This window comes from Oncorhynchus mykiss, chromosome 28 (genome assembly GCF_013265735.2).
Source record: "Oncorhynchus mykiss isolate Arlee chromosome 28, USDA_OmykA_1.1, whole genome shotgun sequence".
Classification (NCBI taxonomy): Eukaryota; Metazoa; Chordata; class Actinopteri; order Salmoniformes; family Salmonidae; genus Oncorhynchus; species Oncorhynchus mykiss.
This window is the reverse complement of record NC_048592.1, coordinates 37624355-37652218: the sequence shown is the minus strand read 5'-3', so window position 1 is coordinate 37652218 and position 27864 is coordinate 37624355. Positions and strand designations below refer to the sequence as shown.

The 27864-nt window shown below is 40.9% G+C and overlaps 1 protein-coding gene across 1 annotated transcript; it reads right to left on the bottom strand.

The window, feature by feature from the left end:
• Positions 1-1233: 1233 nt before the first annotated feature.
• On the bottom strand, positions 1234-26721 carry LOC110509126 (myosin heavy chain, fast skeletal muscle). Its single transcript, XM_036967110.1, has 41 exons — positions 26635-26721; positions 26153-26195; positions 25792-26019; positions 25311-25454; positions 24714-24870; positions 24474-24501; positions 23769-23877; positions 23565-23657; positions 22618-22678; positions 22328-22426; positions 21878-21981; positions 21342-21480; positions 15964-16082; positions 15654-15803; positions 15389-15559; positions 14394-14697; positions 12296-12360; positions 12115-12202; positions 11878-11995; positions 11515-11638; positions 10721-10857; positions 10058-10313; positions 9632-9874; positions 9123-9299; positions 8879-9024; positions 8633-8723; positions 7994-8383; positions 7746-7872; positions 7060-7178; positions 6706-6902; positions 6401-6584; positions 6113-6278; positions 5335-5459; positions 4696-5004; positions 4306-4509; positions 4071-4196; positions 3757-3927; positions 3368-3472; positions 3177-3272; positions 1678-1809; positions 1234-1353 (listed from the first exon to the last, which is right to left on the bottom strand). The coding sequence occupies exons 3-41, from the start codon at positions 26005-26007 to the stop codon at positions 1333-1335; spliced, it is 5811 nt and encodes a 1936-aa protein (XP_036823005.1). The 5' UTR covers positions 26008-26019; positions 26153-26195; positions 26635-26721; the 3' UTR covers positions 1234-1332.
• Positions 26722-27864: the final 1143 nt, after the last annotated feature.

Below are 27864 nucleotides of genomic sequence, written 5' to 3'. Positions count from 1 at the left end.
GAGTTTGACACGTGATATTGGCCAATTTCCCCAAGTGTAAAGGGTAAAAACAATAATTTTAATGTTATTGCTGGTTAGTTCTTGCATCCATAGCTGTCACGTCCTGACCTTAGTTCCTTTTTTATGACTCTGTTTTAGTTTGGTCAGGGTGTGAGTTGGGGTGGGCATTCTATGTTTTTGTTCTAGGTTTGGTATTTCTGTGTTTGGCCTGGTATGGTTCCCAATCAGAGGCAGCTGTCGATCGTTGTCTCTGATTGAGAACCATACTTAGGCAGCCTGTTTTCCCACTGGGATTTGTGGGTAGTTATTTTCTGTTTTGTGTCTGCACCAGACAGAACTGTTTCGGTTTCATTTCGTTCTCTTGTTGTTTTTGTCATTCAGTGTTCTATTAAATAATCATGAACACTCACCACGCTGCGCTTTGGTCTTCACCTTCTTCCACCAACGAAAACCGTTACACATAGCTATGAATTTGAGTGGTAACATTTTTCCAGCCTCATCCCTCAGCTGTTTACCAAAAAAGGTGATCGCTTCGTTGGGGTGACCGCTTTGTTGTTAGAATCCCCAGATTGCTTTTTTAAAAGTATAATTTTATGATATGAATAATCTGATTACGGGAGACCAGATTCCCAAGGCAATTTAAATTGCGAATTCTCGTTTGAACGACTTAGTAGAAAAATATTTTTAATTTAAAATGGCATACTAAGTCGTTCAAACAAGATACTAAGTAGTTTGAACGACTTAAACGTGATTTTGTCTAATTTATGCCTCATTTGTTATTGCAGCTTCTCAGACTAATGTTGCTGCAGCCTTTCATTCACTGAATCCATCCATTGATATGATCATTCATTGACAGTTCTTTTTAAAGCCTAAAGAAGGGCTGCTTTTGAATGCATATAAGTGGGCGAATGTAGGAGGAGCAGAGCGTAATTCGAGTGGATAAAAAAAGAAAATGGTGTCTCCCACTCCAATATCGCTCTGGTACTGCTCAGCCACAAGCTCTGGGTATCACTGGCACTATTTAAATTTTCACTTGACCTTTCGGTTGCAAAAAAAAAAACCTACTTAGTATCTCATTTGAACTTTTGTGTTTTTTTTCTTAAATTATTCAAATGAGATACTAAGTCGTTTGAACGAGTATTCCAATACTGTTTTTTTCCCCCATAGTCACAAAAGTGTAAATGTAGGCCTACATGTGTTTGCTGAGTAATGAGTCCACAGTCACAAAGAGAGTGTATGTAAGCCGACACGTTTTTAATCCAAGTTAAACATTTCACCGTGAAAATCATATTTTATGCAACACAGGAAAATGATGTAAGACTTTGGTCTTGTTTATTCAGCAACTTCTTTGCCCTGTAAGGAAGACAGAAAGAAAATAATGGATGAGTATTAATAATGAACATGTAAAATATATGAATATATGAACAGTTAGAGATAATGTAATGGATGAAGCATTAAAGGCTCAGTGCTGAGCTTTGATTTTCAATGTTGAAGTACCAACTTAGTTTGAATTCATCTATTTTGACCCTACCTGAAATGTGGTTCTTAGAGATCTTAAATACATTTTAGTGAGTGTAAAAGTTTGGTATTGACCTCTGTGAGGACCGAATCATAAGTGGTGTTGATGTGGCCATATTTGAACATGAGTCAGGTTTAGGTTTAGTAGCAGCTCTGTACCTTTCCAGTGTCGCGGGTCTTGGCTCTGAGCTTGTTGACTTGAGACTCAGCGATGTCAGCACGCTCCTCAGCCTCCTCCAGCTCATGCTGAACCTTCCTGAACTTAGACATGTGGCCGTTGGCTTGTTCCTCCTGGGTGCGGAAAGAGAGGGAGAGCATAAAATCAGCGTTCAAAGTTTGAGGTTGACAGATTTAGGATAACAATGTATATAGGGAGATAGATGATCCAGCAGAGAGAAGGAGTGGTGAAATGGGAGATCAAACCACCGCCTCCAGGGGTGTTCAGTGTCTAAAACAAGTATTCACACCCCCTTGGATAACATCACATTTTATAGTGTTACAAATTCAGATTAAAATGGATGTAAATTACGTTATTGTCAATGATCTACAAAACACACTCTGTAATATCAAAGTAGAAGAACAATTTAAAAAACATTTGTAATAAAAAATAAAAAACCTTTAGCTGTGTCTTTATGGGTAAATCTCTGGATTGTGCAATACTTTCATAATTCTTCAACATCTGTCCATTTGGATGTTGATCATTGCCATACAGACATTTGTATGTCTCGCCATCATTTTTCAAGAAGATATAAGTCAAAATCCTTCTTATTAGCTACACACAGTTAATACTGAGACACAGATAGCCTAGCGGTTAAGAGCGTAGGGCCAGTAATCGAAAGGTTGCTGGTTTGAAACCCCCCAGACGTCTAGGTGAAAGTCTGTCGGTGTTCCCTTGAGCAAGGCACTAATTTCTCTGGATGAGTGTGTCTGTTTAAAGAATGTGTTTGAAGAGAGCATTTGTCTGTAAGCTATTTTATCTTCACTTATAGGCTGTTAAAAATGTTTTTTTTAGTTGAATGTATCAACTGACGGCCTGTACAGGTCCGTTTTTGTTTTGCTTTTGTAGCCCATTTTAGCGATCACTATGGCTGAAATCAGACTAAATTCAAAGGTGGAGATTACCCCCCACTCCTGGTCCACCTACACCGAAAGAAGTGGATGGCGAGTGGGATGGAAATCCTCCCATTCACAGGGTGAATTTGGGCCATGAACAACTTTAGCCACACCTGATATCACCGTTTCTCATTTCCTTTAGTTTCCTTACTAGGCCACTCCGGAACATTCTCTGTTATCTTGGTAAGAAACTCAAGTGTAGATATGTCCTTGTGTTTTAAGTTATTGTCGAGCTGAAATATTAATTTGTCTTCCAGTGTCTGGTGAAAAGCAGACTGAATCTGTTTTTTCTCTAGGATTTTGCTTGTTCTTATCTACATTCCGTTTTTTCTTCATCCTGAAATACTCCCCAATCTTGCCGATGAAAAGCATTCCCGTAAATTTTTTATTCCTTTGCATTTTTTTTAACCTATCTACCAATCAGTGCTCTTCTTTGCAAGGTATTAGTTAAACGCTAAACTAAACTGTATGGATATTAAGGTTTGTAATGTCTACAAGGGGAGAAAATTGTTTACCAATGTATGCTGACAAAGTATGTGACTCACCGCTTCCTCAGCCTGCCTCTTGTAGGCCTTGACTTTCATCTGCAGCTTATCTACCAGGTCCTGAAGTCTGACAACATTCTTCTTATCCTCCTCAGTCTGTGGGACAAGATCAAAGAATCAATGTCACTTAGTTTTATACACAAACCTCTCTGTGTTAGTGTCAAGTTTGGGAAGAAGGCACTTTCTGTTACCTGGTAGGTGAGCTCCTTGACTTTGCGCTCATACTTGCGGACTCCCTTGACCGCATCTACACTTCTTCTCTGCTCAGCCTCCACATCAGTCTCGAGCTCACGAACCTTTATGGACGAAAGGCGTTTGTTTAAGGTGGTAAAATCAGATGTAACAAATCTTAGTACAACAGAGGTATATTCTTCTACCCAGTCAAGGAGGCACAATTGTTGTCTGTTCCTATGTACTTTCACAATTTTAATTAAAGGGATCTATAATGATACAATTTCATTATCTGTGTGGGTATTTGAGAGAAAGTCATTACACAATGTTCCTGTGTATTTGTATGATTAAATACATTTCCAGCAATCAGTATTTCAATCCACCCATATCCACCCAGCTGTTAACTCACCCTGGACTCCAGTTTCTGGAGCTGCTTCTTGCCTCCCTTCATGGCCAGATTCTCAGCCTCATCCAGACGGTGCTGCAGGTCCTTGACTGTGACCTCCAGGTTCTTCTTCATCCTCTCCAGGTGAGAACTGGTGTCCTGCTCCTTCTTCAGCTCCTCAGCCATCATGGCCGCCTGGAATCGTAGTTTATTTAATTTATGCACCATTTGGCACCAATCATAACGTTCCTCTGAGATCTTTGTTTTGTTAAACCATCCCAGATAGCATTGGTCTTTGGATACAAATCAAGTGAATGCAATTGAACATAAGGACTCACGTCAGTGATGGCCTTCTTGGCCTTCTCCTCTGCATTCCTGGCCTCCTGGACAATGTCTTCCACCTCTCCCTGCACCTGCACCAGATCAGACTCCAGCTTCTTCTTGGAGTTCAGAAGGCTGATGTTCTGGAGGAGAAGTAAGAAACAACATGTGACTCTCAAGACAACTTTCAGGTCACAAGGCAGAAACGGTATCCTTGGTTGAGTTTCTTTAGAAATGGCTTTTGACCCATACCTGGGAGTGCAGCAGTCCAACACGCTCGCTGGCGTCTACCAGTTCAGTCTCAGCAACTTTGCGTCCTCTCTCTGTCTGCTCCAGAGCAACTCTCAGCTCCTCGATTTCAGCCACCATCAGACCGTTCCTACGCTCCACCATGGCTGCCTGCTCCTTCATGTCCTCTGCGGCGCGGACGGCGTCATCAAGGTGCAGTTGGGCATCCTGGGGTTCACAATGGCATGGGTTCATTAGGACTTGTGAAAGTAGAGGTGATAGGGTCAGTGAAAGAAATGTTAGTTACGAATTTCCCCAATATCTCTACTTTTCGACACTATATTAGTCAAATCTATTAAATTCCCCTGTTCTTTTCTACAGATTCACAAACAAATCTCTCCAAAGTCCCTTTACCTTGAGCTGTCCCTGGACGTTCCTCAGCTGTTTCTGGGCCTCAGCGGCCTGCCTGTTGGAGTGGCTCAGCTGAACCTCCATCTCGTTCAAGTCTCCCTCCATCTTCTTCTTCACCCTCAGGGCATCATTCCTGCTCCTGACCTCAGAATCCAGGGTGCTCTGCATGGAGTCAACCATCCTCTGGCTGTTCCTCTTGATCTGCTCCATCTCCTCGTCCTTCTCAGCCAGCTTCCTGTCCACCTCACCCTTGATCTGGTTCAGCTCCAGCTGCACACGCAGAATCTTGGATTCCTCGTGCTCCAGTGTTCCCTGGACAAAGAGAAGCAGTCAGGCCAATTGTGTTCAGTACATTTGGATGTGTATAACACAAGTAATTCAATATATATGACTACAATAAACACCAATACAGGGAGTGTGGGACTGTAGCTGGCGTTGGCTAGTGTACCACTTTAGTTGTATTGTTTGTATGTTGTATCTTACATTTGTGTGACTGTCCTTGTCTATCAGTGTTTTGTTATTTGTTGTCTTGTGTTTTTTTGTGGACCCCAGGAAGAGTAGCTGATGCTTCTGCAAAAGCTCATGGGGATCCAAATGATCAAATGAACACTGCTTTTCCCATCAAACAACTGTAGTTTGTACCTCAGCCTCCTCCAGAGCAGTCTGGATCTCAGACTTCTCTGTCTCCACGGTCTTCTTGGCCTTCTCCAGCTCATGGATGCTCTTGCCAGTCTCTCCGATCTGCTCAGTTAGGTCACCGATCTCCTCTACACACACCAAACACAGGAGCAGTTTAGACTTGGGAGATTTTCAGTGGGTATTGTCAATGCAATGAAGTTGACTTTGAATCATAATAATTACTGGGGCCGAGCTTCCTGCCATCCAGGACCTCTATACCAGCCGGTGTCAGGGAATGCCCTAAATATTTTCAAAGACTCCAGCCACCCAAATCATTGACTGTTCTCTCTGATACCGCATGGCAAGCAGTACCAATGCATCAAGTCTGGAACAGACAGGACCCTAAACAGCTTCTTCCCCAAGCCATAAGTCTGGGTAGCTATTGGTTACTATGTAACGATCTACACATCTACACATCGACTCGATACTGGTGTCTTGTGTACATCGCCTAGTTATCGTTACTCATTGTGTATTTATTCCTCTGGTTATTTTTTCACTATTATTTCCTTTTTTTCTCGTTGCATTGTTGGGAAGGGCCGTAAGCACCTGTTTTTTACGAAGCAGGTAACAAATACAATTTGATTCATGAATTAATCAGCACTTCATAGGTTCTTGTGAATCTAAATGCCCCCACTCCTTTGGGTTGTTCAAAGGAATATCGATTATAAGTTGAAAAAAATTGAAATGTTGATGTTTACACTAGTCAAACATGAGTACAATAGAACTGCTGTCAAATGCTCACGTTGCAGGTTCTTGTTCTCTCTCTTCAGAGTCTCCAGATGATCCAGAGCCTCCTCGTAGGAGTTCTTCATCTTGAAGAGTTCAGTGCTCATTGAGCGAACCTCCTTCTGAGCTCCTTCCAGCTCAGCCTGGCCCTCCTCATGCTTCTGCTTCCACTCTGCCAGAACCTAGGGAAATCAATGGGATTTTCATTAGGTCTTGATGAAGAGTTTTGAGTCAGAAATATGCTACATTTGATCATACAGCTGACAGAAAATAATACTCTAGGTTGAGGATAATGCATTTTCACCTTGTCAAAGTTCCTCTGCTTCTTGTCTAGGTTGGCGGCCATGGCGTTTGCTCTTTCAACGTCAATCATGAGGTCCTCCACCTCTCCCTGCAGCCTCTGCTTGGTCTTCTCCAGGGAGGCACACTTGGAGTTGGTCGCCTCAATGGTCTCCTCAGCCTCCTGCAGACGCTGGGCCAGCTTCTTCCTGTTGGATGACAGAGGGTGTACAAACGTTACAATACATCTCAACGTGATCTTATTTTAGAGTTCCCTACCACTCACTATCCACACTCTATATTTTAGTTTTGCTGTTCCGTGCGACTCACTTGGACTCCTCCAGCTCTTCTGTGCGCTGGATGGCATCAGTTTCATACTTAGTCCTCCACTGAGCCACCTCACTGTTGGCCTTGGACATGCCGCGTTGCAGCTCTGCCTTGGCCTCCTGCTCTTCCTCAAACTGCTCCCTCAGGAGGTCACAGTCATGGCGGGCAGACTGGACACCATGGGCCAGTGCGTTTTTAGCCTTTGTGAGACAAAGAGTGAAATGTATAGACTAAGAGAGATAGTAAAACATATGACAGTAGTAGTAGTAGTCTCTAAAGGTGGCCTAATCACTGTCTATCAGGAGTGGGCAATCATTTTGTCTCGAGGGCCACATTTGGATTTCAAAATTGTTTTACCTTGACCTCCTCTTCAATCTGCCTCTTCAGCTCCTCCACCTGCTGGGTGAAGGCCTGTTTGCCTCTGGTCAGCTGAGACACCAGAGATTCCCTCTCCTCCAGCTGGCGGCCAAACTCACCTGCAGGGACAGAGGGACATCTTGTTAATTGGGTCTCTGTTCTCTAAGACTGAACATGTATTTCATGGTAATGTAGGGCAATGTTAGGTGTTAAATATTCGGGGTTGGGTAGGTTACTTTCTGAATATAATCCATTACAGTTACTAGTTACCTGTCAAATTGTAATCAGTAACGTAACTTTTGGATTACCCAAACTCAGCAATGTAATCTGATTACTGTGTTGCTTTTGGATTACTTTCTCCTTAGAGGCATTAGAAGCATAAAGTATCCATCAAATCCATTTGGTGTGTCATCATAAGTCAAAGTCAATGTATTTTTTGACCAACATAATTTCTGAATTTAAAATAAATTAAATAAGTAATCATCTAGTTTTTCAAAGGTATTAGTAATCTGAATAAAATATTTTTTCTGATAATGTAACAAATGGCTCTAAAGTGCGACCATTACAGTTTAAGTCAGAACAGTAGAAACTCTGTGGACTGGAATACGTGGATACAGCCCCCAATACTTGTTATTGTGTTTTACTGAATAATTAATTGGTTTGTTGTTCTTTGTTGATGATGGTACCATTTTCTGTCAGGAGTCTGGCCCTCTGTCCACTGATGTCGTTGATCTGGCGAACATTCTCATCATTCTTAGTCTTGATCTCGCTCAGCTGGTCCTCAAGAGTACGGCACATCTTCTCCAGATTGCCCTGTTAGTGAAATATGTTCCTTCATTACTTTATATATGAGACTCCTGTCAACTTCAGTTCACTTGAATGGTAATGTAGTTGACCCTCCTCAACACTGCTTGATCAAAACATCACAACTCACCTTAGCCTTGGCGATGGCCTCCATGTTGCTGGAGAGGTCATCAATCTCCATCTTGTACTCACTCTTCTCCTTCTCCAGCTTCTGCTTGACGCGCTGCAGGTTGTCAATCTGCTCCCCGAGCTCAGCCACACTGTCGGCCTGTTTCTTGCGCAGTGCGGCGGCTGTGGACTCATGCTGCAGGGTGGACTCTTCAAGATCACGACGCAGCTTCTGGAACTCAGCCTCACGCTTCTTGTTCATCTCAATCTGAGCAGCAGTGGCGCCTCCAGCCTCCTCCAGCCTCTCGCTGATCTCCTCAAGTTCCCTGGAGAGATCGGCTCTCTGCTTCTCAACCTTAGCCCTGGCAGCACGCTCAGCTTCAATTTCCTCCTCCAGCTCCTCAATACGGGCCTAGAACAGGGGGCAGTAGCACAGTTGATGATACAATAGATAAAACAATAAGAGTATAATTATTTTTTAAATGTGTCCATACAAAACCAGTTAGACTAATACAGTCAGTAGATAGCGTCCCATGCGGAAACCAAAACCACTACGATAAGAAACCACATCTTCCAAAAAATGTGTGATACCAGAATATTTTTTTAGGAGATGTTTCAGGTGTGTTCTTTCCTGTACTGGAGCTTAGGTCCTGTACTGTACCTGGAGTTCCTTGATCTTCTTCTGTAGCTGAGCTCCCAGAGACTGTTCATCCTCTATTTTACTGAGGAGCTGGGATGTCTCAAACTCCTTCCTAAGAAACACAAACATGTGGATTGCAAGGTTGGTTTGGGTTCGATAGAGTGAAGTTAGAGTATCATACGTATCGCAGGTAAATGCTAATTTATAATTACAAGAATTAGACAAGAACAACCATTACTGTCAATACGGCAGGTATTGTTTGCTTACTTCTTGATTTTCTCATCAGACTGCTGCTTGTCATTCTCCAGGTCCATTATGGACTCCTGGGCCAGTTTCAGATCTCCCTCCAGCTTTCTCTTGGCTCTCTCAAGGTCCATACGGACCTTCTTCTCTTGCTCCAGAGAACCCTCAAGCTACAAGATAAAAACACACATGTATTGTTCAAATCTAAACAACTGAAGATAATAACATCTTAAATACTATCGTGGCCAAAATGTCAAACTCCACTCACGTCGTCCACTTGCTGTTCCAGCTTGGTCTTGGACTTGGTCAGAGTGTTGACTTTGTCCTCCTCTGCCTGCAGGTCGTCCAGTGTCTGCTGGTGGGCCTCTTGGAGGGCTTTCTTCTCCTTGGTCAGCTTGACAACACTCTCATCCATAGACGCCATCTCCTCTGTCAGGTTTTTAACCTGAATACCGCCACCACATAATTAGCCTTTTGTCACTTCACCATAAAGGGGAGATTTAGTTTCATGTATTGCATTCATTTAATTCAGATTTGACATGTGTCAACAGGTACTGTTCTATAGATTCAACACTAGGTGGCAGTGTACTCCATGCCAGTGTACTGAATGGAAGTTATAAACGAGGGGCAGCTGAACATACAATAAATGTGGGGAGTACCACTATTCTACTATTTCGTTACAATACATCTGGATTTCCATTTCTGTTGAGCAATTTTTTGAGTTGATTATGGTATGAGTTATTGTTTGGTTAAACTGTCTTTGGTAAGACACAAGACCTTGTTTTCAGTGGCGTGCTTCTCCTTCTCCACTTTGGCCAGGGTGAGCTCCAGGTCATCAATGTCCTTCTTCAGCTCAGAGCACTCATCCTCCAGCTTCCTCTTCTTGGCAGTCAACTCAGCATTCATCTCCTCCTCATCCTCCAGCCTCTCTGTCGTTTCTTTGAGTTTGGCCTCCAGCTGGATCTTGCTCTTGATGAGTCCCTCACACCTTTCCTCAGCATCGTTCAGATTCTCTGATTCCTGATTTCAGAACAGGAGAAAAATCAGCCTCCTCACTTTGTTTATCAAAATATGGAATTTATTTAGTCATAGAGTTCAGAGCAAATCAATATTCATAAAATATATGTTTAACATGTGCAATAAAAAAAATGGTGTATTCATGTGTATGAAAATATGACCTTATGAAGATCATTTCTCACTCACAGATGCAACTTGGAGTGCCAGGTCGTTCTTCTCTTGTAGCATGGACACCATCTTCTCCTCCAACTCCTTCTTCTTGGCCAGAGCCTTGGCCAGGTCTGTTTTCATCTTGTCAAAGTTCTCCTTCATGTTGGCCAGCTCCTTCTCCGTCTCAGCGCTCTTCAGCAGGGGCTTGATCTTGAAGTACACCTTCATCCATGGCCAGGTTTTCACATTCATGAATGAACGGATGTTGTACTGGACGGTGAAGATGGCATCTCTGGTCGACAGAGAGGATAGAGTGGCATGGTGAGTGACGTGCTTAAAGCTACATTCTGGGATTTAAAGAACAACATCCCCTCAACACTTTGAGTATACAGCTGAGGAACGGAGCTAAGGAAATGAAACAACTCTTACATTCATAGACAGAGTTCTAGATGCAAGGACTGACAGGTCATACTTAAATCAGGAGGCATTTTATATTATTTAATAATGAATGGGTAAATATCATCAATATAAAAGACAACTGAACAGCTTTGCCAAATCCACAAACTGCAGCACTAATAGAACATTATAAGACCTACTTTCTCATTCTGATCAACTCACAGCATATACAGTATGTGATCATAATGCATTACATTCAGGTGGTTCACAGAAAGCTTTGCCAAGATGTCTACTCTTCCTCACCTCCTCTCCATCATCTTGGTGAACTCTTTTCTCATGAGGAATCCACGGCTGAGAGCCTGGACCATGCCGACCAGAACAGCCAGCTTCTCGTCTCTCATCTCCTCCAAGACACCCAGCAGACCGGCTTTGAAGAACACCTGAGACACAGGTCAACATGGCCATTGGAACCAGAGTCAGATGGTGACAGATAGAAAGGGTTGGATCAGAACAGGGGAACAACATTAACATTGCAGTGCTAACTAACACACCATGGGATAGCTTGTTTGTCAGTTGGAAGTTATTCTGGAGTTGTCGATGAATAATGTACACAGCAGTTCTCTGCAAAAATCACTGAAGCTGGAGACATATTCCCTCACTAACGTTAAACCGATAGCTGCAGCTGTACATAGCCCATCTGTAAATAGCCCAATCTAACTACCTCATCCCCATATTGTTTTTATTGACTTTTCTGCTCTTTTGCAGAACAATATTTCTACTTGCAAATCACCATCTGCTCATCTATCACTCTTAATTTGCTAAATTGTAATTACTTCGCTACTATGGTCTATTTATTTTCTTACCTCCTCACGACATTTGCACACACTGCACATAGACTTTCTGTTCTTTCTACTGTGTTATTGATTTTACGCTTGTTTATTATGTGAAACTCTGTGTTGTTGTTTCTGTCACACTGCTTTGCTTTATCTTGGCCATGTCGCAGTTGTAAATGAGAACTTCTTCTCAACTAGCTTACCTGGTTAAATAAAGGTGAAATAAAAAATAAATGTAAAAATAATAATAAATATTTGACTGACCTTGGTGTGTCCAAACTTGTAATCGTCGTGATTTATATCAATGGACCCAAGCAGCTTCTCAGAAGCCTTCTTGTTGTCCATGAACTGGCCCTCAGGGATGACACTGGCATTCAGTACTTTGTACCTGAATGAGGAGACATTTTTAAAACATGTCAAGTTGTAATAGGTTGGTTATATTACATAAAAAGTAAGCCTATTCTGATGCTGGGAAAACACTTGGAGCAGGTGTGTGTGTTGTGTGGTGTGGTGTGTTGTGTTGTGTTGTGTTGTGTTGTGTTGTGTGTGTGTGTGTGTGTGTGTGTGTGTGTGTGTGTGTGTGTGTGTGTGTGTGTGTGTGTGTGTGTGTGTGTTGTGTGAGTGTACCTCTGCTTGAAGTCAGCATAGATGATTCTGCTGGGGAAGCCCTTTCTGCAGATCCTGATACCTTCCAGAACACCATTACACCTGAGCTGGTGGATAACCAGGAAGTTCTCCATCAGACCTGGAAAAACAAACCATGTCTCTTTAATACTTATTATTAACAGATTAAAGGATTGGGCTTGTTAAGGTTACTGATACTGTACTGATAAGATGTCATATTTAACTTAATATTTCTTGTACCTGGAGTCTTTGACTCGTTGGGGATCAGGCAGCGCACAAAGTGAGGATGAGTGCTCCTCAAGTTGGTCATCAGCTTTTGTAAGTTCTCCTGGAAGAGGGTTACAAACCATTTTCTCAGAAATCAGTTATGTTAATCAATTCTCCTTTTGGAGGACTGAAAATACACATTTCAAAAGCTCACCCTGAACTGGGACGACACAGTCTGCATGGAGCCACCCTTCTTCTTGCCTCCTTTCTTGGTCGTATCTGTTCAAATGTGAATAAGTAAAAGATCATTAGAAATGAGAGAATCAAATGCTGCCAACGGGATTGTGCAAAATAACACCTATTGAATGAGTAAATGAACCCAGTAATAACCCTGATAAATTGTGATTCATTCAAAGAATTTAAAGCATTGGTCACCAACATGACGATCAGGATTTTAAACCGTTTCATGTCTGAAGGTAGAGAGCAAATCAACTGCACGTATAGGCCTACTGCCTGTACAGTTTCCTCGAGCCATAGACTCCATAGACTGTCAAAACAAGAATCGGACCCACAACAAAGTTACTACATTGAGATGTAAAAACGATATAAACTATGACTAGAGAGACTCGACAAATACAGCAGAGCGGTGCTGTTTTAATGAGTTAGTTCATGTTTAAGTTGTTATTCAACACTTTGTTCAACACTTTTATGAGACATAAAATGCGTGTTCTCCCTACTTCCACTCATGCTACAACCAGCACTGCAGCTGTAATGAATGACTACAACCAGCACTGCAGCTGTAATGAATGACTACAACCAGCACTGCTTCTGTAATGAATGACTACAACCAGCACTGTAATGAATGACTACAACCATCACTGCAGCAGTAATGAATGACTACAACCAGCACTGTAGCTGTAATGAATGACTACAACCAGCACTGCAGCTGTAATGAATGACTACAACCAGCACTGCAGCTGTAATGAATGACTACAACCAGCACTGCAGCAGTAATGAATGACTACAACCAGCACTGTAGCTGTAATGAATGAGGACAACCAGCACTGCAGCTGTAATGAATGAGGACAACCAGCACTGCAGCTGTAATGAATGAGGACAACCAGCACTGCAGCTGTAATGAATGACTACAACCATCACTGCAGCTGTAATGAATGACTACAACCAGCACTGTAGCTGTAATGAATGACTACAACCAGCACTGCAGCTGTAATGAATGACTACAACCATCACTGTAGCTGTAATGAATGACTACAACCAGCACTGCAGCTGTAATGAATGAGGACAACCAGCACTGCAGCTGTAATGAATGAGGACAACCAGCACTGCAGCTGTAATGAATGACTACAACCAGCACTGCAGCTGTAATGAATGACTACAACCATCACTGCAGCTGTAATGAATGACTACAACCAGCACTGCTTCTGTAATGAATGACTACAACCAGCACTGCAGCTGTAATGAATGACTACAACCATCACTGCAGCTGTAATGAATGACTACAACCATCACTGTAATGAATGACTACAACCAGCACTGCAGCTGTAATGAATGAGGACAACCAGCACTGCAGCTGTAATGAATGACTACAACCATCACTGCAGCTGTAATGAATGACTACAACCAGCACTGCAGCTGTAATGAATGACTACAACCAGCACTGCAGCTGTAATGAATGACTACAACCAGCACTGCAGCTGTAATGAATGACTACAACCAGCACTGCTTCTGTAATGAATGACTACAACCAGCACTGCAGCTGTAATGAACGAGTAAAGCAAAGTGTTCTGATATGCTTGTGTTGTTATTATTAGTGGCTTGTGTCTTATTTAATATCGAGGAATATTTCAGTTTATTATTAATTATTATTACTGTTATGAACCATTACTCAGCTGTGGCTCAATCAGCAATACGACAAATGATCTATTACCAGTGTGATCATATACCTATTTTCTTTATATATATATATATACAATTTCAAAATTGTCTGAAAAACATCACATTGGCAGGGCAATTCAAGTATAACCTGTGTACAGTGATAATGTATTGGGCCTATAGCCTACTGAACAAACATCATTGCTACAGGACTGTTTTTAATTGGTTCATGTTGCATAGGCTTGTGTTTTCTAAGTCGTTGTTAAAACAATTCTCAGCAGTAGATCTTGGCTTGCATTTTGACTCACAAAGTGATCTTGACTCTGAAAAGGTTGGTGGCCAGTGCTTTAAAGACAATGTGGGTCTGAGTTGTAACTGTTGCTTATTAATTTAATCTTTTGACTTGATGCTGGTCTTACCCTCAGGTGGGGCAGCGGGATACAGGGCAGCCAACAGTTTGACTGAGGACTTCCCGTACATCTGAATAACTGAGTCGTTCAGGGGGTCCTTGTTCTTCTCCAGCCAGCCAGTGATGTTGTAGTCCACAGTGCCGGCGTAGTGCACCAGGGAGAAGTGGGCTTCTGCCTTTCCTTTGGCAGGCTTGGGTTTCTCATATGCCTTGGTTTTGCCAAGATGTTGGTCGTTCAGCTTGTTCTTGAAGGTAGTGTCTGAAGCTTTGGGGAACATGCACTCCTCTTCAAGGATGGAGAAGATGCCCAATGGCTTTACAAAAAGAGATGTTTATCAAATGAGTGATATTTCAAATCAAATCAAAGTTTATTTGTCACGTAGTAGACCTTACAGTGAAATGCTGAATACAACAGGTGTAGTAGACCTTAATGTGAAATGCTTACTTACAGGCTCTACTAGTGCAAAAAAGGCATTAGGTGAACAATAGATAAGTAAAGAAATAAAACAACTGTAAAAAGACAGTGAAAAACAGTAGCGAGGCTATTTAAAGTAGCGAGGCTACATACTGGTTAGTCAGGCTGATTGAGGTAGTATGTACATGTAGATATGGTTAGAGTGACTATGCATATATGATGAACAGAGAGTAGCAGTAGCATAAAGAGGGGTTGGGGGGTGGTTGGGGGGTGGTGGGTGGCGGGACACAATGCAGATAGCCCGGTTAGCCAATGTGCGGGAGCACTGGTTGTTCGGGCCAATTGAGGTAGTATGTACATATGTACATGAATGTATAGTTAAAGTGACTGTAAAAACATTTGCATTTCGGATCACATTTATTTCTTTAGCAAACATCATTTTATAGGATTATATTCATTTAGGGGTCATCATAGGAAACATATTGAGTTCTCAACAGTCAGATATGTTGTACCATTGTGATAATATCTCTCAATGCGCTCCCTATGAGCTTTGATGTTGCATCCCAATATAATCCTTACAGACAACTTACCTTCTCAATAAGCTCAATGCAGGCAGCCAAGTCCATGCCGAAGTCAATGAAGGCCCAGACGATTCCCTCCTTCTTGTACTCCTCTTGTTCCAGGACGAACATGGTGTGGTTGAAAAACTGTTGCAGTTTCTCATTGGTGAAGTTGATGCACAGCTGCTCCATGCTGTTGTACTGTTGATGGAATTTCAGAAGGGATCATTTCATGATACAAGGCTGTAATCCTTCTCAATCACAACTCAATGTCTTGTTCTGGTCTCATACTCACATCAAAGATCTCAAATCCAGCAATATCGAGCACACCGATATAGAACTGTCTGGGATTCTTGGTGTCCAACATCTCGTTGATACGGATGACCATCCACAAGAACATCCTCTCATAGATGGACTTGGCCAGAGCCATGACTGCATTATAAACCTTCAATGATAATGCCTCAAATTAATACATGATATATTGACCATGTCCAGTGATAAGGTTGGGAAAAACAACCTAAGTATTTATAAAAAGCAATGCAATTGTCCCCAAAATAATTCAGGTGGTCAGAAAATATTTGATGCTGTGTGTTTAACCGCTTTACCTGAGGCACAGTCTGTCCCTTGGTCACGTACTCGTTGCCGACCTTCACTCTGGGGTAGCACAGACATTTCAGCAACTCAGCTGAGTTCAGGCCCAGCAGGTAGCCGATTTTATCAGCCACTGTAGAGAAAACCAACAACAACAGATCGCTTGAGTCAGATGTCTTTTATAGGTTAAGTTTTCATTTTCACCCACATCCATTATTCAAATCATTTCTGGAGGTTGGAATTTGATCTCCAAAATGTACATCCTGCCTGACTTTCATGTGGCACCGTCTGTCTTGTTCATTTCCCTGTAAAAGGACCAATGAGCACCAACATGGGAAGTTCATAGGCGCATGTCAAATTGGGTGTCAAATGAAAGCTAAGAGTCTATATTTTCTAGAAATTAAGGAAAAAATATATATATATTTGTTTTACCATTTGCCATCTTGAAAATGATGAATAAACAAATGCTTAGATTTCTGGTCAAACAGATGAACATGGGTTTTATAAAACAGCAGAAAAAGTCTTGAAAGGTATTAGGAATACAACTAATATCAACACTTATATTTTGTTTTGGAGAAATGTTTCTGCCTTCTGTAAGTTTAAAAAACATTGCCTTGTGCATTAAAATTCTGTTACCTCATGAGGCGGGAGAACAATGAAGCTTTACAGAATTAACAAGTAAAGGGAGACCTGCCAATTAGTTAGTGTTTTTACTCATATCAATTCAGTTCAGTAGTGTATAGTTCAGTTCAGTAGTGTATAGTACAGTACAGTAGTGTATAGTTCAGTACAGTAGTGTAGTGTTTAGTTCAGCCCAGTAGTGTATAGTACAGTACAGTAGTGTATAGTTCAGTACAGTAGTGTAGTGTTTAGTTCAGCCCAGTAGTGTATAGTACAGTACAGTAGTGTATAGTACAGTACAGTAGTGTAGTGTTTAGTTCAGCCCAGTAGTGTATAGTTCAGTACAGTAGTGTAGTGTATAGTATAGGTAGATTAGTTAGCTAGTAAAGGTAGATTAGTTAGCTAGTGTTTCTACTCATATCAATTTTGTTTATGAATTATTCATCGGTAACAGAATTTCCGGAAAGAAATTGAATTGGCTACAATGGGAAATCATAGTAGTCATAAACCACAGTTGGGTTCACAAGTTTATACAGTACAGAATGTGTATATTTCAGTACAGTATTGTACAGTACAGTACAGTAGTGTATAGTTCAGTACAGTAGTGTATATTTCAGTACAGTATAGTACAGTACAGTAGTGTATAGTTCAGTACAGTAGTGTATATTTCAGTACAGTATAGTACAGTACAGTACAGTAGTGTATAGTTAGACTACTGCAATGCTCTACTTTCCGGCTACCCGGAAAAAACACTAAATAAACTTCAGTTAGTGCTAAATACGGCTGCTAGAATCCTGACTAGAACCAAAAACATTTGATCATATTACTCCAGTGCTAGCCTCCCTACACTGGCTTCCTGTTAAGGCAAGGGCTGATTTCAAGGTTTTACTGCTAACCTACAAAGCATTACATGGGCTTGCTCCTACCTATCTTTCCGATTTGGTCCTGCCGTACATACCTACACATATGCTACACGTATGCTACGGTCACAAGACGCAGGCCTCCTAATTGTCCCTAGAATTTCTAAGCAAACAGCTGGAGGCAGGACTTTCTCCTATAGAGCTCCATTTTTATGGAATGGTCTGCCTATCCATGTGAGACGCAGACTCAGTCTCAACCTTTAAGTCTTTAATGAAGACTCATCTCTTCAGTAGGTCATATGATTGAGTGTAGTTTGGCCCAGGAGTGGGAAGGTGAACGGAAAGGCTCTGGAGCAACGAACCACCCTTGCTGTCTCTGCCTGGTCCTGTTCCTCTCTCTCCACTGGGATTCTCTGCCTCTAACCCTATTACAGGGGCTGAGTCACTGGCTTACTGGTGCTCTTCCATGCCATCCCTAGGAGGGGTGCGTCACTTGAGTGGGTTGAGTCACTGACGTGATCTTCCTGTCTGGGTTGGCGCCCCCCCTTGGGTTGTGCCGTGGCGGAGATATTTGTGGGCTATACTCAGCCTTGTCTCAGGATGGTAAGTTGGTGGTTGAAGATATCCCTCTAGTTGTGTGGGGGATGTGCTTTGGCAAAGTGGGTGGGGTTATATCCTGCCTGATTGGCCCTGTCCGGGGGTGTCCTCGGATGGGGCCACAGTGTCTCCTGACCCCTCCTGTCTCAGCCTCCAGTATTTATGCTGCAGTAGTTTATGTGTCAGTCTACTAGGGTCAGTTTGTTATATATGGAGTACTCCTCCTGTCCTATCCGGTGTCCTGTGTGAACTTAAGTATGCTCTCTCTAATTCTCTCTTTCTCTCTTTCTTTCTCTCTCTCTCGGAGGACCTGAGCCCTAGGACCATGCCTCAGACTACCTGGCATGATGACTCCTTGCTGTCCCCAGTCCACCTGGCCGTGCTGCTGCTCCACTTTCAACTGTTCTTCCTGTGGCTATGGAACCCTGACCTGTTCACCGGACGTGCTACCTGTCCCAGACTTGCAGTTTTCAACTCTCTAGAGACAGCAGGAGCAGTAGAGATACTCTGAATGATCGGCTATGAAAAGCCAACTGACATTTACTGCTGAGGTGCTGACTTGTTGCACCCTCGACAACTACTGTGATTATTATTATTTGACCATGCTGGTCATTTATGAACATTTGAACATCTTGGCCATGTTCTGTTATAATCTCCACCCGGCACAGCCAGAAGAGGACTGGCCACCCCACATAGCCTGGTTCCTCTCTAGGTTTCTTCCTAGGTTTTGGCCTTTCTATGCAGTTTTTCCTAGCCACCGTCCTTCTACACCTGCATTGCTTGCTGTTTGGGATTTTAGGCTGGGTTTCTGTACAGCACTTTGAGATATCAGCTAATGTAAGAAGGGCTATATAAATACATTTGATATGATTGGATATGAGTTCAGTAGTGTGTAGTACAGTTCAGTATAGTATAGTACAATACAGTAGTGTATAGTTCAGTAAAGTAGTATATAGTACAGTACAGTAGTGTATAGTTCAGTACAGTAGTGTATAGTTCAGTACAGTAGTGTAGTGTATAGTTCAGTACAGTAGTGTATAGTACAGTACAGTAGTGTATAGTTCAGTACAGTAGTGTATAGTTCAGTACAGTAGTGTAGTATATAGTTCAGTACAGTAGTGTATAGTTCAGTACAGTAGTGTATAGTTCAGTACAGTAGTGTATAGTTCAGTACAGTAGTGTATAGTACAGTACAGTAGTGTATAGTTCAGTACAGTAGTGTATAGTTCAGTACAGTAGTGTAGTATATAGTTCAGTACAGTAGTGTATAGTTCAGTACAGTAGTGTATAGTTCAGTACAGTAGTGTAGTGTATAGTTCAGTACAGTAGTGTATTGTTCAGTACAGTAGTGTAGTGTACAGTACAGTAGTGTATAGTACAGTACAGTAGTGTATAGTTCAGTACAGTAGTGTATAGTTCAGTACAGTAGTGTAGTATATAGTTCAGTACAGTAGTGTATAGTTCAGTACAGTAGTGTATAGTTCAGTACAGTACAGTAGTGTATAGTTCAGTACAGTAGTGTATTGTTCATTACAGTAGTGTAGTATATAGTTCAGTACAGTACAGTAGTGTAGTATATAGTTCAGTACAGTAGTGTAGTGTATAGTTCAGTACAGTAGTGTATTGTTCAGTACAGTAGTGTATAGTTCAGTACAGTAGTGTATTGTTCAGTACAGTAGTGTAGTGTATAGTTCAGTACAGTAGTGTATTGTTCAGTACAGTAGTGTATAGTTCAGTACAGTAGTGTATTGTTCAGTACAGTAGTGTATTGTTCAGTACAGTAGTATATAGTTCAGTACAGTAGTGTATAGTTCAGTACAGTAGTGTATTGTTCAGTACAGTAGTGTATAGTTCAGTACAGTAGTGTATAGTTCAGTACAGTAGTGTATAGTTCAGTACAGTAGTGTATAGTTCAGTACAGTAGTGTATTGTTCAGTACAGTAGTGTATTGTTCAGTACAGTAGTGTATAGTTCAGTACAGTAGTGTAGTGTATAGTTCAGTACAGTAGTGTATAGTTCAGTACAGTAGTGTAGTGTATAGTTCAGTACAGTAGTGTATAGTTCAGTACAGTAGTGTATTGTTCAGTACAGTAGTGTATTGTTCAGTACAGTAGTGTATAGTTCAGTACAGTAGTGTATTGTTCAGTACAGTAGTGTATAGTACAGTACAGTAGTGAATAGTACAGTACAGTAGTGTATAGTACAGTTCAGTAGTGTATAGTACAGTACAGTAGTGTATTGTTCAGTACAGTAGTATATAGTTCAGTACAGTAGTATATAGTTCAGTACAGTAGTGTATTGTTCAGTACAGTAGTGTAGTGTACAGTACAGTAGTGAATAGTACAGTACAGTAGTGTATAGTACAGTTCAGTAGTGTATAGTACAGTACAGTAGTGTATAGTTCAGTACAGTAGTGTATAGTACAGTACAGTAGTGTATAGTACAGTACAGTAGTGTATAGTTCAGTACAGTAGTGTATAGTTCAGTACAGTACAGCACTTTACAGTAGAGTTCAGTACAAAGTTGGACACAAGTTGAGTACTCTATAATATACCATACTGTATTGTACTGAACTCTACTCTACTCTACTGTACTATATTGTGCTGTGCTGTACTGTACTCCACTGAGCTCTAATGTACTGTGATGCCCAAAGTCTATATTTGCCCCTAACCCTACCACATCTCCCCTATTTGGAGTAAACTAATGGACAACAACACTTAGGCTACTTCTTCCAGTTTATACATACTATACACATTTTACGGATATTTTACAACAGTTGTCTTCTGTTTGTTTTTAGTCAAATCCTTTAGCTACCCTCAACCTCTCCCAACTCTCTCCAGTTTCTATTTGCCATTTTTCAATTGTGCTGTGATGCTTCACAAAAGTACTGAACCTTTCTATTCTCATAGTTTCCATGTATTATAAATTAAAGATAACATTTTTTGCTATGGGTATTATATTATATTGACTTTTCAAATCACTCAGTTGTGCTATTTGCAGACATTGTTGAATCTTAATTCAGAGCAGTGTTGGGCACAGAAAAACTGAGGGAGATTTTACTAGAATTCTTGTTACCAAACTTTGCACATCTGCACAGTAAATGTTTTTTTGTAATATTTTCAGTGTAAATTGTTAAAAGTTGAGTTGAATGGTTTGTTAAACTGTAAAATGTATGATTTATGTTGGTCATACATTTTAAATGAAAATCACAACACATCCGTTTACGTGGAATTAACTTCTTACGTTGTTGTATTTCTACGTTGGGGAAAGGGACTAATGCTTTCCATATATTACGTCTTACGAGTGGGACTCACCCTCGGTTCCATCTGACTCGGCCTGCTCCTCACGCTGCTTCTGCTTGAATTTCAAGTTGCCATGGTGCATTACAGCTCCTGTCAGCTTGTAGATGGCCATTTTCTCATCGTTAGAGAAGCCCAGGATTGTAATGGCATCCTGGTATTAAACAGGAAGTACAACAGTGAAGAACTGAACGGTAGTTTGCTCAGTTACAGTACACTACCATTCTGTATTCAGTCCAGAACAAATGGGATGGTTAGAATTAACTGGCTTCTCAGTTCCACATGATTACTTTTGGGCAACACACTAGTATATGACATCACAATATGAGTTTTACACAGTTCCACAGGGGACTTAGTGGCAGTATCTGATGTCTTACATGTGTATGCCTCAAGGTGAAGTGTGAAGGCATGAAGAATGGCCTTGAAGCACATGACTAACTAACACAAGATGGCCAGCTGCCATCAAGTTGGATTTGAGCAATGCATTCAGTGTGTATTGTGTGCCTACCCATTCCATATCTAGAGTTTGGTTCACACTTTGTATCACTCACATCGGTGGCATCCAGCTCGACCTTGTCGTCAATGCTGGCCACACTGATCTGACCCTGGCTGATCATGGGGAAGTCGTAAGGGTTGGTGGTGATGAGTGTCATTTCTGTGGACAACGGAGAATGGCTTGTCAGTTAAATCACTGAGAATTCTGCTGTCCTACCTTTACAGTATCTCTCCCTCCTTTACTAAATAGATGGACTCAAGGATACATGCAGTATATAATGCATAGCATCAAAAGAGGGGGACTGATGCTCCTGGACTAGTGTATCACAGTGCATTACTTGATCTTTCCCATGAAAGACCTTGAAAGACCTGCCTCATGTTTAGATGCCTTGTTACCTTGGAAGTACTCATTATAATAATATTAACAGTGTGGACTAGGAAACATTTGAATAAGTTCCACAGATGGCAGTGTAAATAATTTCACCTTAACCTGTACTTTGCCTTACCAACTAGCTCAGGTTTGTGGTTGGTCATCATCTGGTAGAAGATATGGTAGCCTCTCTCAGCGGGCAGCTGGAAGGCCACTCTGGACTTCTCTAGCAGGTCTGAGAGAGAGAGAGAGAGAGAGAGAGAGAGAGAGAGAGAGAGAGAGAGAGAGAGAGAGAGAGAGAGAGATAGAGAGAGAGAGAGAGAGAGAGAGACAACATAAGATAACATTACATTTGATGATTCAATCTCCAACAAATATTCTGTGTGATTTAAGGAAAGCATTGAGAAACAAGGGAAACCAACTCACAGGTCTCAATGTCAGCTTTAGCCAGTTTTCCTCCTTGGAAGTGAATCCTGATGAATTTACCCTGTTGTAAAGCATGGGGGTTAGAAATAGGTCAACTAAATAAATCTAATATTTTACTTTGATAGACCCCTGAAAAGACACAATTTGTTTGACATCTATTGACAAAACCATAGAGCACCACAGTATCAGTCGTAATACCCATAAAACCTAGCGGTCAAACAGGGAAATGGTTCCAAACGTTTATACACACCATTCATTTTACCAATAGTGGATTTTAAAAACACTTAAAACAAGTGCTGGGTTTTGTGTAGGCTCACTCTAGCGTGTAGTTTTGATAACTGTAAATCTATCTAAGACAAGGTGACTTTTAGCGAAATATTTTTGCCTGTATTTAGCCACAACAAATGAAATGCTAATTCCCTGCTAATGTGGCTAACATAAAGAACTACATATGCCATAATGATCTGGACGAGAGTGCCTAAATTAGGCAAAGGTTAGAATCTCTGGATTAATCTCTAATGTTAGCTAAATTTAGTAATTAATAAATTGGCTACATTTATTGACACAACATCTGTTAGCAAAGATGTCCGCTAGAGATGACCTGCAAGATCTTGCAGTGATTTGTATTTTTCCATGATGTCTACTTTGATGCTAATTAGCATTTTGAAAATCTGAGAGTAAATAGAGAAAAATATTTTGATAAAAGTCACCTTTTCTGTTTGACACGGTGATCAAAACGTCACGCCAGGGTGAGCCTACATGGACCATAGCCCTTATTTAAAGTGTTTCTAAAATCCCCTATGGGAGAAATAAAAGGTGGAAAAACAATTGGACGCATTTCCCTGTTTTTACCGCAAGGTTTTATGGGTATTATGACACCTATAGGGAACTACTAAAATATTTTTTCCAATTGAAGGTCACGTCCACAGTATGCCCTTCATACTTACAAAGCGAGACGAGTTGTCGTTCCTCACTGTCTTGGCATTACCGTAAGACTCCAGCAGAGGGTTAGCTGCAATGATCTGATCCTCAAGAGACCCCTGATTGAGACAAACACAAGTTGCTCAGAAACTAGAATACACTTTAATTAAAAAACTATTCACCGCTTGAAAAACAAAGTTTACACAGCACACCAAACTAAAATGTGTTACCTTCATTTTGCTGGGGTCTGCTTCCTTCTTGACACCAGAAACTGCAATGGTGGCAAAGTACTGGATGACACGCTTGGTGTTGACAGTCTTTCCTGCACCGGATTCTCCACTGGTTTATATGACAGAGAAAGATTGGTTTAGTCACATGTTTGAATGTCAGATTGGCTTTCACTAAGAAATAGCTTTGAAAAATACACTGCAGACACGTTTTCTAACATACGCAAATAATTAATGAATATTCACCCTCATCGAGTCATTGTTAAGCATAGTCTAATCCATTCACAATGTCCTGTATTTTATAACACCAAGTCATTACTACAGAAAGCCTAATCCATTCATAATGTCCTGTATTTTATAACACCCAAGTCATTACTACAGAAAGCCTAATCCATTCATAATATCCTGTATTTTATAACACCAAGTCATTACTACAGAAAGCCTAATCCATTCATAATGTCCTGTATTTTATAACACCAAGTCATTACTACAGAAAGCCTAATCCATTCATAATGTCCTGTATTTTATAACACCCAGTCATTACTACAGAAAGCCTAATCCATTCATAATGTCCTGTATTTTATAACACCCAGTCATTACTACAGAAAGCCTAATCCATTCATAATGTCCTGTATTTTATAACACCAAGTCACCCAATATATTAGAATAGAAACACCTTCTCAAGTGAAATGATAGAAAACAACTTACGTAATCAGGACGGACTGATTCTCCTTATCTGGAACCAAAAAACATGTTGCTTATTATAATCAATCAACATTTGGAGTACATCATTGTATTCATAAGCATCATCATGAATTTCATTTTGGAATATCTTCCTTTCAAGGCTAGTGAAATGAATGCTTCCCAGCAAACTGTTCTAATTTAGACTAGAAGACAGTAGATTCCATCCATCCATCCATCCATCCATTTCTCCATGAGAGCTCGTACCAATCATCATGAACTGGAAGGCGTTGTCAGAGACAGAGAAGATATGGGGTGGAGCCTCCATCCTCTTCTTCCCTCTGTAGGCGTTGACAACCACTTCGTCGTACACGGGGAGCCACTTGTAGGGGTTCACCGTGGCACAGAAGAGCCCAGAGTAGGTCTGGATGAAAGGGATTTCAATTAGGAGTTTAGCAAAGTTAGATGGACTTTTACCTGGATTTATGTGAGGATGTGGGTGTACTATGGTATACTAATGTGGGTCTACTGTATTGGTATGTTTTGGTTTCTACTATTCATTTGAGTGTAGTACTTCACGTGTGTATTTCTCATGTTCATGCATGTAGGAATTTCTTATGTTCATTTACAGTATGTGTGTATGTTTATTTTTTATTTTTATTTTACCTTTATTTAACTAGGCAAGTCAGTTAAGAACAAATTCTTATTTTCAATGACGGCCTGGGAACAGTGGGTTAACTGCCTGTTCAGGGGCAGAACGACAGATTTGTACCTTGTCAGCTCGGGGGTTTGAACTCGCAACCTTCCGGTTACTAGTCCAACGCTCTAACCACTAGGCTACCCTGCCGGTTTCAGGTTTCTTACATAGATCATCCATGCTGCATAACGCTCTTTGAGGTTATACAACACAGAGGCTTCATTCAGGTAGGTCATCATGGCCATGTCCTCAATCTTGTCGTACTTCGGGGGGTTCATCTGGTAGATGTCTGCTTCTTTGAACTCTTTGTCCTGAAACAGTCAGAAATCTAGATTTCACACGGATCGAACTGGTCATGACTCAATGCTTTTTTCTCATTAAAATGGTTACCCCCATTTAATCCAACTACTTTGTAATCACGCACTGACAAATACATGGAGATTCTTGACTTGTCATTATCAATAATTCCATGACAGTTTTAAATAGCAGCAATAAAAATGCTTTTTCTGAAGGTTATATTCTGCTTAAAAAAAGAACAAAGAAATGCTTCTTAATCTTTTTTTCGTTACTGATTTCATATTAGCTTTTGGCATGTTTTTGACAATTTGGATAATTTTTTAACTTCAATACTTTTCAGATCAGACTTACCACTGTAGTGCCATCAGCATTTGTGACTTTGACAGTACACTTTCCCTCTGTCCTGCCAGTGATCAAGCCCTTAAGGTACAGCTCCTTGACGTCTGTCACATAGCAGGCGTTCTTTGAATCAAAGGGTGCGGCTTGTGCCTCCATCCTCTCCCTCTCGGGTTTACGAAGGTACAAGGCAGCCTTGCCGTAGATTTGCATCTCCGCGTCCGTACTCATGGTGCCGGATCACTAGGAAAGAGATGAAACAAGATACATGATTGACTCTGTGGTGCTTCCTCCACAGTCAACAGAGTGAGCGGTACTGTATTATCACACAGAATTTATTTCATCACTTTTTATGTGAAGACAAACCATGTCTCACCTTTTTCCCCTCCTACAGTTTAATTTGTATGTCTTGGAGGATCCTGTGAAACATTACGGTATTGTGAATACGCACAATTCTAAAACCTTGTAATTTGGCCCCTGAAGGGCAAGAAACATTTTGAATGGCATCATTCAACTCCATCATTACAGCCATGTCCTATTCAACTACAGTTGCAACTGGTAACATTCATTTTCCTACTTTACTGTACATTCTGTCAAGTAGCCCTGACAATCCAGCTACATTCTTGACCACCCCCCCTGAATTTACAAACAAATGCAGGTGCAGCACTATTCACCTTGAATGAACGTGACAGATTTGAAGCAAAACACAATTAAAGTACATTTTAAATCAATGCCACTTGATTGAATAGTGTAAGGCCTTACAATACATTAAATTATGAACTCAAACAATGCAGTTAGCTACCGCCTCAGATGCTGAGGACAAATATGAGACAAATGTAACAATCTAAGGAGTCTTACCACAGAGGAAGAAGATATCTGACTCATGGATACAGGGGCCTCAGACTCCTTATATCTGGTTGGAAGGGACAACCAAGCAGAAGTTAATTATGGACACCTCTGGTAAAGGAAATGGATTGGATGAGAGGCCTCTGTGTGTCTGTGTCTCTCTAGTCCCACCCACTTCGAGGAGCACCACACTCCTTATTCTTTTACCATGGATTGTTCTAGACTATTTTGAGACCTTAAGGAGGATCAGGTTGCATACTGCAGGAATGTCTACAAATGACATGTCCATCTGACTTGCTCCTAGAGTAGAGCTCTGTGGCTGACCTTGAGCTGCTGACTTACATAAATAAAATACAATATTTTAGTTTAGAACTTGACCTACTGCTTCCATGTAAATCTCAGACTGGGAACAATGCAAGTTTGGCCAATGGCATAACACCTCATTGACATGAAATTCAACCAACCAATCTGAATACATAAACATTAGAATACATATTTATTTTTTCCCTATTTGTTTTACCTTTATTTAACCAGGCAAGTAATTTATGAACAAATTCTTATTTTCTGAATACATCAACTTTATAATGCATATTTCGGAAGAGTCTAGTAGAAGCAAAACCAACCCTGTTACACTACCCCCAGCCTGTTGACTAGTAGTGTAGTCTGTCAGTGTAGTGTGTCTGTCAGGGTGTTGGGTACACAGACTTTAAAATGACAAGTTTTCACCGTATAAATAAAGATTTGTATTTTGAAGATTCCTTATGAATGACGCTAAATACATGTGTTTTGATTGTTACAATGAATGGTACTACATCACAGGCTTAAAGGTGTAATGAATGGTACTACAACACAGGCTTAAAGGTGTAATGAATGGTACTACAACACAGGCTTAAAGGTGTAATGAATGGTACTACATCACAGGCTTAAAGGTGTAATTAATGGTACTACAACACAGGCTTAAAGGTGTAATGAATGGTACTACAACACAGGCTTAAAGGTGTAATGAATGGTACTACAACACAGGCTTAAAGGTGTAATGAATGGTACTACAACACAGGCTTAAAGGTGTAATGAATGGTACTACAACACAGGCTTAAAGGTGTAATGAATGGTACTACAACACAGGCTTAAAGGTGTAATGAATGGTACTACATCACAGGCTTAAAGGTGTAATGAATGGTACTACAACACAGGCTTAAAGGTGTAATGAATGGTACTACAACACAGGCTTAAAGGTGTAAT

What these genes read in the sequence shown, in the direction of transcription:
- LOC110509126 (XM_036967110.1), bottom strand. Translation starts at nt 26,007, where the DNA reads ATGAGTACGGACGCGGAGATGCAAATCTACGGCAAGGCTGCCTTGTAC. An exon ending in CCACAAACCTGAGCTAGTTG is followed by an intron (nt 21,982 to 22,327) that starts GTAAGGCAAAGT and finishes CGTTGTCCACAG; the next exon opens with AAATGACACTCATCACCACC. An exon ending in ACGTCCAGGGACAGCTCAAG is followed by an intron (nt 4,510 to 4,695) that starts GTAAAGGGACTT and finishes TGTGAACCCCAG; the next exon opens with GATGCCCAACTGCACCTTGA.